Consider the following 21058-nt stretch of genomic DNA (forward strand, 5'->3'; position numbering starts at 1 on the left):
ACAAGTTGTTGTGATCCCCCCCCCCCCAAAAAAAAACATTGAAAACATGTTGGAGCAAGTTTTTATTTAATTTTATTTTATTTTATTTTGTTAACCTGTTTTGGTTTTGTTTGAAATGAAACACGAGATAATTTGACCCACCATATTCTTCAATGTCAGATTTTACGTTTTTTGGGTGTAGTTCGCTTTTATAACCAGTAGGGGCAACAAGACGGACTCGCGGCGTGTAGCGTGCTGATGTTTTAAATTTGCAGAAGAAGAGTTTCTTCTACTCCTCATTTGACCCAGTCCATACCGGTTGTTCTATTTCAATTACTCAACTTGTCATCCGAAGAGGTAAACCTTTCTCCGGTCAACATTAAAGCATATTTCTTCTGGTCACAACAATTGTTGACTAGTTTATATAGTTAGTTTGTTCCTCTTAATTGTACGTATTGTCACATGTTCTCTTTAGCTAATGTTGGATAACGATGCAAACACCTGCCATCGTTAACGGTGTGTTTGCAGTTAGGATAAAGTCATTGATATATTTCGACAATTCACTCTGTTCTTATAAATTTCTAAATAAAAAAATAAATAAATGACCAATTCTCTGGAGTCTGCACATGTGTGTCAGTGACGTAGAAGTGCTTAGAGATCTAAATATCACTTTATGCTACTTAAATATTCCAAGTACTAAACCGATTAACAGAAATGATTAATACCAATCCTCTCAGTATAACAAGGTGTGAAGAAAACTTGGGTCCTGGCTTTTAGCCACAACTGCTATATTGTTGCAGACGTCCCACCTCTGCCAAGCCAAGACAGACAGAAATAATTATAATGTACTAGATCAAGGACCACCATCTCCCAACCTTTTGAGCCAGTGTCCTGCACGTTTTCAGTATGTCCATGCGGTAGCACACCTGACTCAAATAATGGGTCTTTAAGAGGCTGGTGCAGGCCTTGACGAGCTTTTGGAGAACTATTTCATTTTGAACCAGGTGTGTTGCAGCAGGGACGCAGTGAAAACCTGCAGGACACTGTCTCAAGAGGTCCGGAGTTGGTGATCCCTGTACTAGATTGGCTGAGGTTCTGCTTCTATCTGTTGTGGCTTTAAACTGGATATGAAAACATTCTTTTAATAGGATTTATTCCTACACATGTAGTTTAGGCACAGCTGCCTGAATGGGTTCAAAAGTGGAACCATCCACTAATGGAACATTTTCTTTAATGAAATCTTTTTTTTAAAGTGAGCATTTAGCACACTTGAATCTGAAGGGCAGTATGTAGCAAGTTCTTAAAGATCTTTGTATAACTATACAACAAATTCAGTTTATTACTGAGGGTTATGGTGTAGGTAGTGGATACAGTTGAGCAGGATTAAGAAAATCTGCAACTTGGATAAAAAAATCTAACAGCTTTGACTGTAGTTTAGTAATAATACAGCTGTAATGTCCATCTGTAACTTCAAGTTCTCTCTGGTGTGATGTGGAGTTCTGTATGCTGAAAGAGGAATTATGTTTTGCTTTGCTGCTTGTTGGGTAATAAGTGGATATCATGTCATGTGGCTGATTGGTTTGCAGTGAAATAATTTCATCATAACCATCATTATCATCATGAATCTCAGCCAAAACCTAAATTTGTAGCCTCTAGCTGGATGTGACTGTAAGCTTAACATTGCTCAGGCAGACGCAGCAACTTCAGCATCCCAGCTGCCATATGATTAATCAGCTGAGGATCCCTAATCCAATTAGGATAGTGGCTCGTCTGTTAGCACTCCTAAGCTTGCAGATAGGTCAGGATATTTCTGAGTAAGCTCCAGCAAGACGAGAGTAAAAGGTGTACAGCAGACGTATTTCGGTAATGAAAATGTAGACTTTTAGATTGCTTTGATTTACCTGTTCATGATGCCATTATGTGTTTGCTTTTAAACATTTAACTTAATAAGAAATTACGTTTGTCACCAGATGATATTATGTTGCACTGTTTCAAATCTCCAGGTTTTACAACATGTCCATTGTCAAGATCCACGCAAGAGAAATCTTTGATTCTCGTGGAAACCCCACAGTGGAGGTTGACCTTTACACTGACAAAGGTAGGCCTGATTGCACACATTAGTGATTGTTTTAGAATATTAGAAATGTGTTTTAATAATAATAATGTATAAACTCACTGCCCATGTAGCTCAGTAACAATTACCTAAAAAGCTTAGTCATCTCATCAAAGTGTGAGAGGGAGCTTTTGTTGTTCTTCGCTTTTGTCAGCAGCTGTTTGTCAGATCTATGTGCTGTATGTTAGGAAGGACCCGAGGGAGTACAGTGCTAAATTAATCAGATTGAGTGGTATATTTTGGCAAAATGTTGTTTTAGGACTAGTTTATGGTAGCACTGAGGTATAAAAGTCTCTCGCTGTGCAGGGAGGGGCATTTTAGGTCTTAATGAAGAAGGACTGGCATGTCCTTGCAGTCATTTGTTGGCTGAATGCTAAATGGATGAAGTTAGCATAAATTGGGAGGGGCTAAAAATGACCAGTTTCATCACAATCGGTGACTGAATCCCTGACTTCTCCAGACTACATGTCAAGTGTACACGTCAAAGCATTAAAGTACAATTAAAATTAATACATTAAATGAAAATACAAAATTAAAATAAAAGATCTTTGTTCACTGTGTCTTTTGTATTTTCAAGGAAAAATGCTTAGAAGTTTACAAAATTATTTGAAATTGGCAAAACTGATCTGAGTTAAAATTGATTTAATGTGGCTGATTTTAAACGTCTTTGCATAATTCATCCCTTGCAGTGTTTCATGTACCTAATGTTAGCTGCTACCTCTGTTTTACTTGTTTGATAGTTAATATCAGTTTATTTTAAGGCTGTGCTGCCTTCTTGGTCAGGTCACTTTTGCAAAAGAGATTTCTAGTCTCAGTGAGGTTTTATTAGGTAGTGGAAATGAAAATAAAGTGAGTTTACAAGGCCTCAAACCAAAAAGGATGAAGAACCATGTTGAACTCCTTTGCGATTGTTATTCCCCTGCATGTGAGGCATTTAGGGAACATTGTAAAATGTAACTGTGCAGTACTACCCACTGCCACAAATGCTGGGTAAGTTTATAAAAACAGCAGCTCTCATCATTTACCATCTGATCCTCAGTAGTTTTATCTAAATTGTTAATGCAAGGTAGGCTTCATTATGATTAACCACTGCCTCGTTTTAGCATTAATTTTGTTTCTGTGGTTCACTTTAAACATTTTTGTATTTTAGCATTGTCTTACTTAGACAGGTGCAGATGCGTTAGTTTTCCTCTTTTCCGGGTTTATGTTAAATGGGTGTGTTTGTCATAAGAATGTCTGTGTGTCAAACATTTATGGTCCATAGAAAAATTAGCATCTTCACTTTATGCCCTGATTAATTGACTGTGTGTTCAAGTGTTAGAAATTTTAAATTTAAAGCGCAAGGTTTTTGTTTGGTTTTTGATAAAAAAAAACAAACAAAAAAAAAAAACAGCACTGTTAATGTGCCAGCGATAACTTTAACTTAAAAAAGTATTTGATAACACACATACTTTTAGTTGTGATGTGTATGTGTCTGCATTTACAGTAGTCTGTATTGTCAAATATAAAGAAGCAGTTTTGTCAGTTTCTCTTTTCTTTCTTTTTCTTGAGTACTACTTACTAGCTGTAGACATGTTAATTCTCCCTCATCAGGCCGCACAGTGCTTGTTTGATTCATTTTTTTTAATGGTTTCTGTAAAAATGATCATTCATTCTTGTCATATTTCTGCTCTTTTGCATATTTTCCAGGCTTGTTTAGGGCTGCTGTACCAAGCGGTGCATCCACTGGAATCTATGAAGCTTTGGAGCTCAGGGACAATGACAAGTCCCGCTACCTTGGGAAAGGTTTGGAATTTTAGTATTTTCTTATTTTTCTAGGGAAGCAATCTTATGGTAGTCTTTATTGTTTTTATTACCTTCAGTTTTACATTTTTACTTTGTCTGTATTCCTTGTTCTCTCCCTCTTTGACAGATGAAAAAGGATTAGTGAGTTTCATTTGCTTGTCCTTCTTCTAAAAACTAACATTTGCTTGTTTGACACCATAAGAATTGACAATCAGGACAAGTGATTATTGAATGCTTTTGGCAATCTGTTACTCTTTGCATGGTGGATTCATTATGAAGCATGCAGTCAGTCCAGTGTTGATATTTTGACTGTTTAACTCCCTTTTTCTTTATTTTAAGAACTTGACCTGTGAGAATAAAATTGGAAAAAGTAAATCCAGTGATGCACAAATCATTTTATCTCATTTTTACGAATCTAAATTTAAATATATAGGGTTGCATGTGTTACCCATTCTGTTTTAAGCTTTGTCCGTAACGTTGTGAAAGAATAAGCACTTATCTTTCCATCACAGGAGTCTCGCAGGCTGTAGAACACATTAATTCAACTATTGCACCTGCACTTGTTGACCAGGTAAGATTATGATCCTGTTTTTGTTTCATTTTTGAGTTTTACAAGCTAACTATAAGTTGGAAGCATTTCACAAACTAACGTAATGCAAATGTGAATTTGTCTTTCCACAGGATTTCTCTGTTGTTGAGCAGGAAAAAATCGATCAGATGATGATTGACATGGATGGCACGGAAAACAAATGTACGTAACAATCAAAATGTCATTTAAAGTCAATTCCGATTTATTTATATAGCACATTAACACAACTTCAGTTGACCAAAGTACTTCACAATACCAACTGTAGTCAATAAATACATAAAACACAAATAAAATAAATAAACATAATGAAATACTGTAAATTCTTATCAAGCCAAGGTAAACTCCAATTTTTCTAGTATTTGAAGGCCAGAAGAGGTGTGTTTTCAGTCTAGACTTAAACTGACCTACAGAACGAGAGGACCTGACAAACAGAGGGAGGCTGTTCCACAGTCTGGGCGCTGCCACGGAAAAGGCTCTGTCACCTCTGGTTCCTAGCCTGGCTTTAGGGTCAGTCAGCTGACCTCAAGGCTCTAGGTGAAGTGTAGGGCTGTAACAACTCATTCAATTAAGATGAGCCTTTAGTGTGCAAAGAGGTACAAAACGGGGGAGATATTTTCATGTCTCTTAGTTTTTGTCAGTAGGCGGGGGGCAGCATTTTGTACTCTCTTATTTTATAATCATATATTAAGTGTAGTCGCCATAACAGACTTGAATTCTTCAGTATGGTTTTAAACTAAACTCCTGCTCAGTGACGTTGAATCCATTGTTATGGTTTAGACATACATTGTCTTAATTTTGAGAATTACCATTATGCTTCAAAATGAAGCATCCTTTACAATTACTCTATGCTCATGGATCTGACAGGCTGTTGGCCTTTCCTCTTCTGCTTCATTATTAAGTCATCGGCTTACACCAGAAATCTGATTAACTTTCTTTACTCCAAATAGCCCAATTTGGAGCAAATGCCATTCTGGGCGTGTCTTTGGCTGTATGCAAAGCTGGTGCAGCAGAGAAAGGAGTCCCCTTGTATCGCCATATTGCTGACCTGGCAGGAAACCCAGAGGTCATCTTGCCTGTACCGGTAAGACTTTGTATCAAATAACACACAAACATTTACAGGTTTATTTTTCTTATTCAGTTCACTACAGGCTTAATTTCTTACCGTCTCCACCTCCACCAGGCCTTCAATGTGATCAACGGGGGCTCACATGCAGGCAACAAGCTTGCTATGCAGGAGTTCATGATCCTCCCCATCGGCGCCAGCACCTTCAAAGAAGCCATGCGCATCGGAGCAGAGGTCTACCACAATCTGAAAAATGTCATTAAGAAGAAATATGGACAGGATGCCACTAATGTGGGAGATGAAGGGGGCTTTGCTCCAAACATACTGGAAAATCAGGAGGGTAGGCTTTCAAGCTGCTGATCGTATCAGCTTCCTCTTTTATGTGGAAAAATACTCAAGTCTTAGTTTACATGTTTCTTCATGAGTTCATGTTTAATTAAATTTCTCACAAATAAATAATATATGAGAAGATAAGGTGCTTAGCTTTCTGATATAAAAATGTTTTTGTTTTTTTTTAACTGTTCCTGCAGTTTCATAACAAACATCATGCTTAGTAACAGTCAGCAACTAGAAATGAAATGATGAAATCATAGCACCCCCTCAGTATCTGTTTACACCCTGCAGCTCTGGAGCTATTGAAGGAAGCCATCTCCAAAGCAGGCTACACAGATGAAGTTGTGATTGGCATGGATGTGGCTGCATCTGAGTTCTACAGGGATGGAAAATACGACTTGGACTTCAAGTCGCCTGACGACCCAAGCCGTTACATCACTTCTGATGAGCTGGGTGATCTCTACAAGAGCTTTGTTAAGGATTATCCAGGTAAATGCATGACACTTATTATTTAAGTACAAAGAGAGCAGTGTGCATGACAAAGTCAGTATTTCAGCATGTGGTCAGGCTGAAGATTTATGTACTGTTGACAACACCTGTTTTTATTTTTGGAAAACTGTCAAGGCCAGCAGTAATTTGTCTTTTTATAATTGTTATATGTAGTAGGAAGCACATGACATTTTAAACTTGATGCAAATTCTGAATGCATATAAAACTTAAAGATGAACCAGTTCAAGGAAAAATGTATTCTTAAAGCAAACCACTAAAAATAAAAATGTCAGTTACATATTTGTACTTTGACCTGCAAAGACAACTGTCAACAACATCTGAATTTTTATAATTGGAGAAGGTATTTGATTTTCTTTTCTTCCCGGTTCCCCAGTTTTTAATGCCCCTTTATTTTTAATGCTTCAATATTGGGTAAACATAACCAGCAATTGTGAAACTGCTGCAGTTGGACAGTTGTCTTTAAAAACAAAAAGCCCCTTCGAAGTTAGCTTCACACCAGCTGCACTGTATGCATGGATTGTCATGGTTTTCATTTTAGCTCTTAATAGTATGGATGTTAGAACATGCACAGCAGCTGCATTACATACAGATAATTAGAAATTCACTGCATTTATCATCTGGAGTTACAGCACATTGGTGTGGTGTTTTTGTTTTTTCTGACAAACTGTTCTTCACTTGTCGATTCATAACTATTGATCACACGCAACGTATTTATGAACATTACTGTCACTCAGTGTACTCAACTACATGCTGCACAGCTGCTTTCAAGTTATCATAAGACAAGCTTTCCATTAGCCTGGAGGCAGCTTTGACAAATCATGTCTGAGTAAGCACCCTGCTTCTTCTACGTAATATTTTACTAATGCACCTTTACCAGGACAAGCATAATAACATGAACGTTCGTTTTAAAACAGCACAGTGCTGAAGTTTAAATACATTAATCTTTTTATGACTATTATTTGACTGTGCTTGTGGGAAAAAAATGCTGGAAACATTTCTCTTTTGTTGCCCTTTGATATTTTTGTTGCTGAGTTTGTTTAACTACAGAAGTACTTTGATAAAAACTTTTTATAAATCCACAGCTCGATCAAAAATACTTCACTGCGAGTATACTAATAATCTGATTAACCATTGTTTTAGTGGTGTCCATCGAGGATCCGTTTGACCAGGATGACTGGGCGGCCTGGACCAACTTTACTGGTAGCACAGACATCCAGGTTGTTGGAGATGATTTGACGGTGACAAATCCTAATCGCATCTGCAAGGCTGTGGAAGAGGCAGCCTGCAACTGCCTTCTGCTTAAAGTCAATCAGATTGGCACAGTTACAGAGTCAATGAAAGCGTAAGCCAACATCTCACTGAATGGAATTAAATGGCTGTTACATTTTAGTTATAAAGGAATAAAATAAAATGTATACTTCTAGAATGTTGTGAGTGAAATATCATTTGACCTTGCAGGTGTAAGATGGCCCAAGAGAGTGGCTGGGGTGTGATGGTTAGTCATCGCTCAGGTGAAACTGAAGACACCTTCATAGCAGATCTGGTGGTCGGGTTATGCACTGGACAGGTAACGTACAAAAGTGGCTTTTAAGAATGCTATATTTCACACATAAAGTATTTCCACATAACAAACTTAACCTCATCGCTTGTAGTTAAATATCTAAGTCTTGACATGGACAAAGAAAACGGACTAAAGTAGTTTTTCTTTTTCACACCCAGATCAAAACTGGGGCTCCCTGCCGTTCTGAGAGGTTGGCTAAATATAACCAGATCCTGAGGTGAGCTACAATTTTTCTGATGATTCTTAGTTGTATGTTTGCATTGTTTTTTTTTTTTGTTTGTTTGTTTTTTTTTTGTGGTTTACTAAAATAAGTCATGGTGGTTTAATCGGATAGGAATCACTTCTTTCACTTTTTAGGTTAAAACTTTTACCATCTTAAACCACATAAAATATATATATATATATATCTATATATATATATATAGATATATATATTAGTAATAATGATTTTTGGAGCAAAAACTAACCTAAGAATCTTGTCTTTTTGCAGAATTGAAGAGGAGCTGGGAGACAAGGCTGTGTTTGCTGGGAAAAATTTCAGAAAACCTGTGATTGAGTGAATCTTTTCCTTGCAGATTTATACGCAAATGGATGAAAACAGTGCAATAATGTTTCATGTAGAACTATTGACATACTACCAGCAGTAATTAATTTATATAGAGCATATCAACAGTTACTCTAACATTCATCTTGTCTACTTTTTTTTATGTGGAGTCCAATAATAGATCTGATTAAAGCACATAAATAGTTTCACAACAGATGCACTTTGTGTCAATATTAATAAAGTTTTGTTAGTGACAATTTGTGTTATTTTCTTCCACAGGGTTGTCCAAAGTCGGTCCTCGAGGGCCATGGTCCTGCAGGTTTTCAGTGTTTCCTGCTTCAACACCTGATCCGACATCCTATTATGTTTTGCACAATCGCTCAGTAATGTGAGTCAGGTGGCTTTGGAGCAGGGACATATCGAAAACCTGCAGGATAGTGGCCCTCGAAGACCGGAGCTGGACTGGAGCATTGGTGCACTAGGATGATAGAAAATAGGATTTTAAATTACTTCTAGACCTGTTGACTTCACCTTAATTTGATTCAATTTTGCAATCCAAATTAATATTAATGAAGTGAAAGAAAATGGTGATCTTGTATGACTGTCATGCTACTACAGTGAACCATTGGGTGTTGGACAAAAAGTTTTTGTCTGCAGTTTTTTACTGCACATATTTGAGTTTTGATTTCATACTTTTTTTCAGCAATGATTTTTTTTTGTTTTGTTTAAACAAATCTAAAAAAAACAAAGGGGAAAAAACATTTAATGGTTATTTCTGGCAAATAATGCAATATTTGGGTAATGTAAACTGATTATAACAAGATGTGGAAAAAAAAAACTTAAATCCAAGAAACCTAAACTGTCGTCACCATAATTCTACATTAGTGACAAGTGCTGTCCATTATAACTCTGTTGATGGCGGTCGGTGTAATGTCTTGCATAATAATTAACGACCGCAACAGTACACACGGTGTGATGTGTGGCCTGATTCATGGCCGCCTGTGCAGCAGCTGATGAAGCGCCGTCTCCGCTGCTCTGCTGCTGATGATCCGTAGCACATGATCAGTTATGTACACCCAGACAACTTTGAAGGCTTAGCTGTGGCTGCTGAGGTCATCGCTCAGAGGTGGTGTTTAGGGAGGGGGGGGACTAGACCGAGTCCCTCCGCTATACCGCCTCCATTTTGAACAGCTATGTAATAGGGGATTCGCATAGTTTATATGTGTGTGTGTGTGTGTATCGCCCACTGCGCTGCGTAGTGTCAACAAGCCACATCCAAACATCCTTCGACATGGACGACCTGTTCAGTCCGCGCAGGTAACTTCATTAACTTACCGTGTGCATTTATGCTGCATTTACTGCATAGTTTTCTTAAACGTCTCTTTTAGTGTCCTGCAGCGTTACTTTTAGAGCCGTTTGTATGGAATACCCGGAGTGTCAGTGGTCACGAAGTTCGTGTGGCTAACAAGCTAGCCAAATAACAGTGTTACGTTAATACAGCCTCGTTAGCAGCTAGCAGCTCCTACTGACAAAATGCTTCTGCTCTCTGTGATGTAGCGAACAGTTACGTCTGCTGTTAATTTTTAAATAGTGTTCATAAAACAGAATAACCTCAAGTACAGTTGACAAATACATTTAATGGGCATACTGTTATATCCTCGTTGGGTTTGAGCTGTATTTACATGGCTCGGTGCTAATGTTATGTCAACATGTTGTGCATGCTAACCTTGATATGTGTTATTGATTGCATACTTTAGCTGTGGTAAACAACGCGGATCATTCAACTAAAGACACTGTCAGCCTGTTTGGATCTCCAAAGTAGCACACACTGTTCTCATAATGGTGACCGTAAAAATTAGCAGCTCATGTATGATTGATTGACAGTGTTTTGCGGCCGCTGTAGCGTCGGATTTCATTCATGTAATATAAGGAGCCGTCAGCTGAGATTGGCTCACTGAGGTGGAGGGGCGGGATGTTGAAATCAGTGCAATCAGTGGGAGGGAAGCTGCGCTGACAAGTTACACTAACACATATTGATCAAACGTCTGTCCACAAACTCCGCAGCATTAATTACACGTTAATTAGTTATATTGCAGCCTGATTGTAGCCACTCAGCTAAACTAGCTTTGCTCCTGCTTACTTTTACGTAGACATTTATTTTTGTTTTTGAAATGTGTTATTGATCCCTTTTTTCCCCTCAAATACTAGAAGCCTCAACAGCACACAGGGTGAGATAAGAGTGGGACCAAGCCATCAGGTACGTTTGAACAAAAGTAAAAAAAAATTTATTATAAAAAAAAAAAAACCAACCAGCCAATCAAAAAAAAAAAAAAAAAAAAAAAGGTCGCACAAGCACTGTACTAAAGATGATTAAAGTAATATAAAGTTGTTTGTCAGTGTTTTCCTCTTTTCCAAAAGAAGTCTTCTCGTGAGTTTTGGCTGCACAGGTGCAAAGTGAATTTTGTGTGTTTTCCCTGGTGTTATTCAGGCTAAGCTCCCAGAGTTGCAGCCGCGACCTGCACCTGCCCCACAGACTCAAACAGAGAAGGAGGAGCTCATGTGGACGCCTGGAGTCAATGACTGTGACCTTCTCATGTACCTCAGAGCAGCCAGGTCAGTGTCTCCACTTAACAGTTAAAAGGTGTTGGTATCTTGAATGTTGTCTTGAAGTCTGCCCTCAAAGGTAAGTATCACCATTTCTAGCTATTTAGGGGCTCAGTTATAGTGAACTATTTAGATTTATCATAACATGTTTGTTATGTAAGAAGTGTCTCTTTTAAAGTGGGTGTTATTGATCCTAATGTCAAAGGTTTCTTCCATATCAGATTTATGTGGTAACATAAATGTGTTATCATTTTCAAGGAGTATGGCAGCATTTGCTGGGATGTGTGATGGTGGCTCTACGGAGGATGGATGTTTAGCAGCCTCCCGTGATGACACCACGCTCAACGCTCTCAACATGGTGCGGAGCACAACTTGAATTTTGTCATTATGTTCAAGTACTGCTAAGGAACAGTAATGGATATATACAAACACTAAAGTTTCATTTATTTTCTTCTTTGTTTTTTTCCCATCAATTTTAGCTCCATGCAAGCCATTATGATGCTGCAAAAGCTCTCCAACGTCTGGTCAAGAAGCCATTACCAAAACTTATTGAAAAATTCTGGTCAGAAGATGATCTGGTGAGGTGCTTCTTTATCTTTAAGCAACACAGAACTTTAGTCAGTGATTGAAAGTGGGGGAAAGAAGCCTATGGCTATATGTACAATGAAAAATTCTGACAGACATGAAATTTTCATAGGGATGCACAGATTTCTTGGCTGTTAACTAGATTTTTTTTCTTTTTTTGGTTTACTGAAATAAGTCATGGTGGTTTAATCTGACAAGTGTCACTTCATTCACTTTTTATGTTAAAATTTTTGCTCAATTTTCAGCTCTGTTAATATGCAGTATATGTGAGCACAGACTAAGAAATAGGCTAACAGATTAGGTTTAATTCATCATCTCAACCTAGAATTTGCAATTAAAACTGGGACATATAATTCTCAGGTGTTACCATCCTAGATTTATTTAATCTTGTTTCATTTCACACACAGAATCCACTAAAAGTTAATCCAAAAGCAGTAATCTGGTTTTGCCAAAGACTTTAGAAGAAAAAGCAGCAATTTACATTTGAATTTTATGTGTACTTCTCTTATTCATAGTCAATGGGTTATAATAAAAGTACAGTTGAATTTTCAATTAAAACAAGTTATAGACAAGATTTTGTAAGAACGAAAATCAAAATTTACCAAACTACAGTCAGTACATCTCTTTCATTTCCCCTTTTATTCAATTAACTGCAAGAGTTAACCTCCAAGAAAAAGCTTTACATTGCTAGTTACCATATGTACTATAGAAACACGTCATATCAGCTCACACTTTTGTTTCATAACTGAATGAGTACATTTTGTCTATTTCTTCTGTTTTTCCAAACAGAAACGCTTCATCAAAGGCCTGAGACAATATGGAAAAAATTTCTTTCGCATTCGGAAAGACTTTCTGCCCACCAAAAAGACTGTACGTGCTTGCTTTCTTTACTGTGTACAGTGCGGTTTATAATTTATACTTGGAATCTGTTACAAAATCTTAGACTGTTAGACACCACTTTGAAAATGGCTGTGTCCCTTTCATCAGGGAGAGCTCATCACTTTTTATTACCACTGGAAGAAAACGCCAGAGGCCGCAGGAACAAGAGCTTATCGACAGCAACGCCGCCAGCCGTCCTCTCGTAAAGCAAAGACTCGCTCTGCGCCAGCTCCTGACAACATTTCCTCTCGAAATTACTCAGGTGAACTCTGCTCAATGTTTCTTGAAAATCTGGTGTCATCTCTATTAAAAGGAGCAGCCATTTTGATTAAAAACTGTAGTGTTCCTGTTGTTAAAAACTGCCTTTTTCCTCTGCAGTGGATGCAAGTTCTGCCAGCGAGGATGATCTTGACAGTGAAGACAGCGAACAGGAAATCAAGAGCTGTAGCCACTGTGGTACAACAAGTGAGCTTTAAGTTTGAACTTGTTTTGACTGCAGAGATGTGTTTTAATAATTTTAGAAACTTGTTCTTAAAGCCATTGTTCTTGTAACAGGCTCAAAGGATTGGCATCAGGCTGGAAGAGACAGCCGCTTGCTCTGCACGAGTTGTCGCACATATGAGAACAAACATGGATGTCTGCCGCCAGCTCCAAAATCTGCAAGCGGTTCATTCCTGTTCAAACCTGTTAAAGCGGAAGAAGAGGTGAACAGCAAGCATGGCATGAGGACTCGTCGTAGCAGAGCACCTGTAAGCTTTAGGCCAGAACATTGTTGACACCATTTACAAATTCATGTGCCAATTTACAGTTAAATCGATACAAAAGATACAGCAGCTTATTTAATCTGTCAATGTTTTTTGTTTTCACTAAAATATCAAGTGATGAGAAAACAAAACTTTACTGTTTTGGGTTTTAATAGTATTTACTGCTGACTCTTATATAGCAGTTGTCATCTTTAAGAAGTGGCCACAGGAGGCTCACAGGCTCTCCTACCAGGGAAGATCAGCAGTCCTGTAATCAGCCCTCCCTAAGTGGAGCAATCTCTAATTCTCTGAGATCATCTTCCATGGATAATAAGAATGACTCCACAAAGAGAACAAATAAGGTAAACACCAACATTTTTTACATTCCTGAAGAATGACTTAATCCATACATACTGTGTAAATCCTGACCTCTTAAGATTGAGACTTCAAAAAATGGGAATGATTGAATCGGATGTTCTGACCCTCGTCCTGTCTTTTGCATGTGAAACACAAATAAAAATGCGTACCGACCCAGACCCATGGGTGGAAATGTGGCTCAAGCCATCCTCATTGACGTTAGTGTTGAAGCCGGTGTGTGTGTGTGTGTACAATTATTCTTTTTCTGCAGAAGATAAAAGAGGAGGTTACGTTGCCAAAGACAACAAAGCGTGTACGGGAAAGTCCTGCTCTGGAGCCTGATGAGCCTGAAAAACTTACACCTAAAAGGGCAAAAATACAGGTATGAAAGCAACCACGTAGGCATGTTTCTATAGAAAAACTTGTTTATTTTGGTTACAAAAAAACAAAGCAAAGCCCTTTTTAAACTGTGAATTTAATTTCTTCTTTTTGTGGAAAAACAATGAGGGTATTTCTTTAGAAACTAAAACATAAACCACGTTTGTTTGTTCCTCCAGGATACGAGGGGCACCCGGACTGAGGCAGAGGAGGAAAGCTCTTCAGAAAGCCGTAGTGCTCAGGATGATGGTAGTGACACCAAAGACATTGATCAGGACAACCGCAGTTCCTCTCCCAGCATTCCCAGCCCTCAACAGGGTAATGAGAGTGACTCCGACTCCTCTGCCCAGCCAAACGGGATCCCATCAGAGCCTGTTGCTCCTGCTCCTGTTTTGGCTGACACACCTGTCCCACAGGCCGTCTCCTCTCAGGTCACTACAATTGCTCTACAGCCAACACAAACCATGCCCTCAGCTAATCCAGCTCAAAGCCCCTCTCCACCCTCTCCAGACCCTCCTCAGCCAGCCACTGGTCAGACATCCTCCACTGCAGGGGGAAGCAGCCGATCACCGCCTTCCACTCACACTCTCTCTGGTCCACGGCCTCATCCATCAGCACTGGGTCAGGAGGCTCCGCTTTCTCCAGCATTTCATATCCCACCTGCTCTCAATTCTACACAGCCACATGGGTCATCTCAGACCCCACAACGTCCCCCACCCTTCTTTAAAGAAACACAACTCCCCCAGCCTCCTCTTACTGGTCCCCAAATCAAGCCTCCACCCACCACCCCTATTCCACCTTCACACAAACAGCTGCCACATCCATCAGCTGCACCTTTCCCACAGATGCCCTCTAATTTGCCCCCTCCTCCTGCTCTAAAGCCCCTCAATTCTCTGCCAAACCAGCATCCTCCAGGTGCCCCTCCTCCTCCTCTTCAGCTCATGCCACATCCTTTGCCAGCTCATTCACTCCCAGCTCAACTACCAGTGATCTCTAAGGCACCAACCCACTCTGGGAAAGGCACATCCTCTTCCCACCCACAAGCCACAGCCTCCCTTCCTCTCACCTCTGTCACATCATCCACTGTCGGCCCTGCCCCAAGTCTTCAGCCATCCTGCCCACCTCTTCCCGTGAGACCCTCATCGAACGCCGCTCCGATGGGATCGCAAGTTCCAATTAAAGAAGAGCCACTAGATGAGATAGAAGAGGCTGAAAGTCCCCTGTCTCCACCTCGAAGCCCCTCACCAGAGCCCACCATTGTCAACATGGCAAGCCATGCCAGCCAGTCTGCACAGTATGTTTTAACATCACAGCCTCTTAAAATTAAAAAAAAAAACAAGTTTCAAGTCTTCTTTAAAAATTGAGGTTTCTAGAACTTAGGTGATAGTGATAAAACTGAGTCTGAAAGATGGTGGTATCACATAGTTTCAATAACTTATAAAACTTTTGTGAGCATCAAGTGCAAAAAACACATCAGATTTATTATGGGAACCTTTACTTAATAGATGGAAAGCAAGAGTTGTGGCTCAAACTAATAACATTTACAGCTATAATAGTAGGAAAAACAGACTATAAACAAAACACTTGCTTAGCTGATGTGGAAATATTTCTGAGAGTCACATTCTATGAGCTTTTCAGACCTCCACTATGCATACAAAATAGTCCTTTATTGGTTTTTTTTCTGGGCAGTGCGTTTGCAGTAGAAACACCCATCTGCCTCTGTGGTTCGAAAACACCTTCACATTTGCAATGACAGTGCATTAAAGCAGTAAAGTAAAACAGGCTGTAAAACTTAAAAATGATGAGCTGTACAAGTTTTGTACAGCTGACGTTGACCAAAAGGACTGATGAAGGCTTTATGTAAATTATTGTGAAAAATATTGATTACAACTACTTGAACAGAATTTCCAAAGCCAGTGTTCCTCAAGTCATCCTTGAACTTTCCATCTCCAGATAAAACATTTTCCTTACATATTAAATCCAGGTTAAAAACATTTCTTGTCTCATGCACCTACGTATGAAATCTGCATGGTAACTTTTATCTAGCTTTTAATCATTCTAATGTATTTTATGATTATATTATGATTTTATTGTAATTTTTTTTGTTTGTTATTGCCTTCTACAAATTTTTAATGCTTTCTTTGCACCACCTGTAATGTTTATCATTTTCTGTAAAACACTTTGAGTTGTCTTGAATGCTTGAATTTGTTTCTTTCAGGTTTATCAAACACTTTGATCGTGGCTACAATTCATGTGCAAGGACAGACCTTTTCTTTACTCCACTGTTGTCCTCCAAGCTGGCCAGGAAAAGGGAGGAGGCTACTGAACGGTCTAGGAGAGAGCCTGAGCTCAGTGCTCGACACGAACGTGAAAGAGAAAAAGAAAGGGAGCGAGAAAGGGAGACCGATAGAAGCGCTGTGAGTGAAAATTTCTCTTTTTTTTTGTTTATTATAACATATTTCTCAAAAATCATCAGTTATTTCATACAATATATTTGCTTTCAGAGAGCCTCCAGTTCCTCACATGAAAGTCGCATTAATGAAGTGCAAATGGTGGCTCAGAGCCACGGACGACCCTCCTTTGAACAGCCACCCACCACTGTAGCAGCCGTGCCGCCCTACATTGGCCCAGACACACCAGCCCTGCGCACCCTGAGTGACTACGCTCGCCCCCATGTCATGTCTCCCACTAATCGCAACCATCCTTTCTATGTGTCCCTGAGTCCTGGCGACCCGATGCTGGCATACCACATGCCTGGCCTGTACACTGCTGAGCCCAGCCTCAGGGAGCGTGAGCTGAGAAACCTCAGAGAAAGAGAGCTCCGTGAAAGGATGAAGCCTGGCTTTGAAGTTAAACCCCCAGACCTGGAAACTTTGCACCCCTCAACCAATCCTATGGAGCACTTTGCCAGACATGGAGCGCTAGGTCTTCCCCACATACCTGGGCCTCCCCACCCATTTGCTCCTTTCCATCCTGGGCTGAATCATCTAGAGCGTGAGAGGATGGTGCTGGCAGGGCATCAGCTGCGACCAGAGTTGAGTTATGCTGAGCGGCTCACTGCAGAGCGGCTTCATGCTGAGAGGATGGCTTCTGTAGCAACTGACCCTGCTGCCCGGCTGCAGATGCTCAATGTGACGCCTCACCATCACCAACACTCTCACATTCACTCCCACCTCCACCTGCACCAACAAGATCCCCTCAGTCAAGGTGAAGATAACTGGTCAACGGTTATTCCGCGAAGGGTTTGAAGATGAATCCATATTTACTCCGTGTTTTATTTCCTCCTACAGGTTCAAGCCCTCATCCTCTCGTGGACCCATTGGCAACAGGGCCGCGTTTGGCCCGATTCCCCTTCCCTGGTGCCCCACTCCCTAATCCTTTACTCAGTGAACTGCCTCATGACCACGAGATGCTGCGCCACCCACTGTTTGGTTTGTAATATTAACTCTTACCACATCTTGAGTCCCATACACATCAACCAGTTCAGCTTAATCTGATGTAAATTTCTTGTTTTTCACAGGAGCTGCATATCCACGAGAGCTGCAGGGTCCAATTCCCCAGATGTCTGCCTCGCATCAGCTCCAGGCCATGCATGCTCAGTCTGCAGAGCTGCAGAGGATGGCAATGGAGCAGCAGTGGCTTCATGGGCATCACCTGCATGGAGGCCCCATTCCCAGTCAGGAAGATTATTACAGGTGAGGTCTTTAAAGCTGTTCCATTACTTGAAGAGTTTGAGAAATGCTGAAAAGTGCTGAAAAACTAATCCTATATTTTAGTTTTCTATATTTATTTATGTGGTACTTTAAAGGATTTAACAGTCTCCTAATTTGTTTGCCTACATGTTGCATGAGTGTAGGATCAAGACATATTAAATCTGCTTATACATGAAACTCAAAACAGCTGACTGTACTCCCAGTACTCTGTGGAATTAAATTTTTTTTGTCATTGATTAATGTAATTGTGGAGCTTGTGGGTACAAAATGTGTTTTTAGTGGTTGTACTAAAATAGAACCTAAATGTGAGGCAAACTCATGTTAAACTTTGTGTAAAATATGACAACTGCACTAAATCTTCTAATCTCTGTTTGTCTTTTAAGCCGTCTGAAGAAAGAAGGTGACAAGCCATCTTGAGGTGGTGCATGCTCTGAAATACTACTCTAATAATCAATACTGTGTACTTTGACACTGTAAGAGAATATTTTGTCTTTTTTGTTTGTTCGTTTGTGCTAATATATTTTAGAAAAATATCCGTGGATCTTTATGTGCATTCCTTGTTCAGCACTTCTTGAGACTTTAGAAGTCCGTCTGAGATTTTCCGATCACTAAAGAATTAACACTAGTTTTATTGTCAAAATGATGAATAATCTCACCCACTGATATAAGTTTTCTTTTGTAAATTTACTACAGGATGTGGGAACAGAGTGACTTTGATGTTAACTTTGAGTTTCCTTATTATGATTTCTAAAAGATTTTCTTGTACAGAATGACATCTAAATCTGTGTGTGAATGATAGTTGTTACCTAGCATGATTCTCACCCTTTAGTTTTCTCAGAACTAGAGTAGCAATTTGCATTGTGGGGTTAGACTTTGAAAGCAAAGTAGCAGTTGGATTTACTCCTAAATCTGCTAATTATTTGTTTAAATCTTAAAATTTTATATATCACGATATCTTTTCACAGTATAACCCAAGCTTTTACTCCCTCGCTTTTGAGACTGTAAATATTACATGTTGGCATTATTCTATATGAATGAGTAAAGTAGATGTGAATTCTTGACCCTTGATTCAGCACGAGAACAGTAAAACACAAGCTTAAAAACAGGATAAGGTGGGATGAGAAAATTGGACCACAATCTGTATCTGACAGAAAGTTTTATTAGAAAAGTATATTTACATTGTTTAAACATGAATGACCCAGCTGGTTAGAAACTAAATCTCAAGCATTTTAATGGAGTTAAAAAAAAAGCCAAAATTCAATATTTATGTGATATACTATCGAACTGTATCCATGGCATATTTATTTCAATAAATATTTCTGCAATAACACATTTTTTGTCTTTTTTTCCCCCCCAAAGAAAATGTGGTCAGTTTGTAGTTTTATGAATAGCACTAATCTCAAGCTAATTCAGTGTTACATTTAAATCACAATGTTTTTACACTATAAACAAGGGAGCATGAAAGTATTAACCAGGGATTCATTTATTTAAATTGGACCTGAAATGATAATTTTCTGTAATTTTTAATCTCTGGAACATCTAGATTAACTTTGCACCCATATTAGCTCCACCGGCATTGGCTAACAACCATGACAACGTAGAGGACGCATGGAGAGCAGTAACATTTGAAATGGAAGTACCAAATTACGTACCCATAGACATATAAATGTATATATGTCTATGGACCCCCAATCGATGGCTAGTTCGACATCCATCTTGCATCCAGTGTTGCAAAGTCTTCTTGTTTCAAGCAACTTTAGGGTTGTTTTTCCTGAGCTGGTCGCTTGTTCTTGCAAGATCTGGCAACACAGGTTGCATCCTTCCTGTATTGTGAGCTCTCCAGACAGTAAAAGAAGAGTCCTTTGTTGACTCTTGTCATATTTCTTGCTCTTTTTATTTTTCTCTTCCTCCGATAATGTCCTCTTATATTTCTTCGCTGAATCAGCCACAGTGTACTTTCAAAACGGCCGATGTGTTGATATCTTCTTGCTAGCTTGTGACAAGTGTGGTTTCAGCCTCAGGATGCTGCTAGGCAATGAAGGCTTCAGAAATGAAAAATAATAAGTTTCACTGTGCCATCAAACTAATCATGAACGTGTGGTTTTAAAGTCAGAAAATCATAGCACACCTTTAAGGTTCAGGCTGATGGAACATTTAGCCTCAGTTTCCCTGCAGAACCAGCTTTGGTCTTTGTTCATATAACAGTCGTCCATAAAATGTATTGAACAAATTTATACATTTCCACGTCTTTGTTATTGATCAGGAAAAACAAACTGCATCCACTGATCTAAGATGACTGAAAGTAGAAAAAGGTCAACTTGCATTCTCAGCCATAAACACATTTTCTTTAAGATATCTCCATTCTAAAATTAGATTTTAGATTTAGGATAGCAGAGATGACTGGAGCCTTTGCCAGCTGCTATCAGTTGAGGTTTAAAAACATGATTTATGCATTCCAGAGAAAACTTAAAGATGTACATATATCTTCTTGTTAAGCATTCAGGGATGTTTAAGGTGATCAAACATAGTTTTAACACTGCAAATGTACCAGTAAACAGTGAAAACATGCTGTGGGCCCTCTTTAAAAGCTTTTGTATTCAGTTGCATTTATTTTGCTTGCTGCACATACAAACTGCTTTGGAGAATATATGGCATGAAAATGTTCTGACCCTATTTATTTAAGCTAAAATAAAGCCTTACTGAGTTACATTTACATAATATTATTGGATATAAGCTTAAAATGCACACGTTAAACTTTAATTGGAGGTTTGAATTAATCACAGCCACTTCTCAGGAGCTTGAATGCAGTCAAATTGCTTGGAAGCTGCTTCATGCACAGATGTGTGCACTTCCTTTCCAATCACTTTCATCAGTCAAACATAATAAATGTCTAGAATGTGTAATTGAATTTGGATGGTGTTGCCCACAGCAAGCTTTTAAACAAGCTTTCATTTCAACTGAAAGTCACAGAAAGTCCACAGAAAGAAAAATACCCCAGCAGGTAATGGGAGTGTTGGAAGTGGCCAAGACAACAGTTTAGATCATTCTACGAAAAGAAGAAATGTCCTAGTAATCTAGCAACCTAAAAAGGCTTAGATGAACACTGAGCCCAGCTGCTGGTGATTACTACATAATACTACATATTTATCCAAATTTAATATATATATATATATACAACTTAAATATCCATATCAATATACATACTACATCCAAACATACATACATTACCTAAATATCCATATAAAAATACTACATAAAATATACTTAAGAAGGATAGAACACCTTTACTCAAGTTTACCATGATTTCATAAAAGGGTAGACT

General features: G+C 39.0%; 2 protein-coding genes across 4 annotated transcripts; both read left to right on the top strand.

Moving 5' to 3' along the window:
- The first annotated feature begins 253 nt into the window (after positions 1-253).
- Positions 254-8526, top strand: eno1b (enolase 1b, (alpha)). Its single transcript, XM_041981533.1, has 12 exons — positions 254-336; positions 1983-2077; positions 3782-3877; positions 4390-4448; positions 4559-4628; positions 5414-5547; positions 5647-5869; positions 6154-6351; positions 7513-7714; positions 7831-7939; positions 8092-8150; positions 8424-8526. Exons 2-12 carry the CDS (start codon positions 1993-1995, stop codon positions 8491-8493), a joined length of 1305 nt encoding a protein of 434 aa, XP_041837467.1. The 5' UTR covers positions 254-336; positions 1983-1992; the 3' UTR covers positions 8494-8526.
- A 1023-nt stretch (positions 8527-9549) lies between these two features.
- rereb (arginine-glutamic acid dipeptide (RE) repeats b) lies at positions 9550-19066 on the top strand. Of its 3 annotated transcripts, none has more exons than XM_041980451.1 (17): positions 9550-9794; positions 10686-10734; positions 10966-11090; positions 11340-11439; positions 11561-11659; positions 12456-12536; positions 12654-12807; positions 12921-13010; positions 13101-13294; positions 13492-13650; positions 13917-14027; positions 14203-15317; positions 16242-16440; positions 16528-17230; positions 17314-17454; positions 17544-17718; positions 18120-19066. In XM_041980451.1, the coding sequence occupies exons 1-17, from the start codon at positions 9769-9771 to the stop codon at positions 18151-18153; spliced, it is 3555 nt and encodes a 1184-aa protein (XP_041836385.1). In that variant the 5' UTR covers positions 9550-9768; the 3' UTR covers positions 18154-19066. The 3 variants fall into 3 exon arrangements, with proteins under 3 accessions (XP_041836385.1, XP_041836383.1, XP_041836384.1); XM_041980449.1 differs by having other exon boundaries at positions 9553-9794; positions 13489-13650; XM_041980450.1 differs by having other exon boundaries at positions 9558-9794; positions 12924-13010; positions 13489-13650.
- Positions 19067-21058: the final 1992 nt, after the last annotated feature.

Source organism: Melanotaenia boesemani, chromosome 3 (assembly GCF_017639745.1).
Source record: "Melanotaenia boesemani isolate fMelBoe1 chromosome 3, fMelBoe1.pri, whole genome shotgun sequence".
NCBI classification, from domain to species: domain Eukaryota; kingdom Metazoa; phylum Chordata; class Actinopteri; order Atheriniformes; family Melanotaeniidae; genus Melanotaenia; species Melanotaenia boesemani.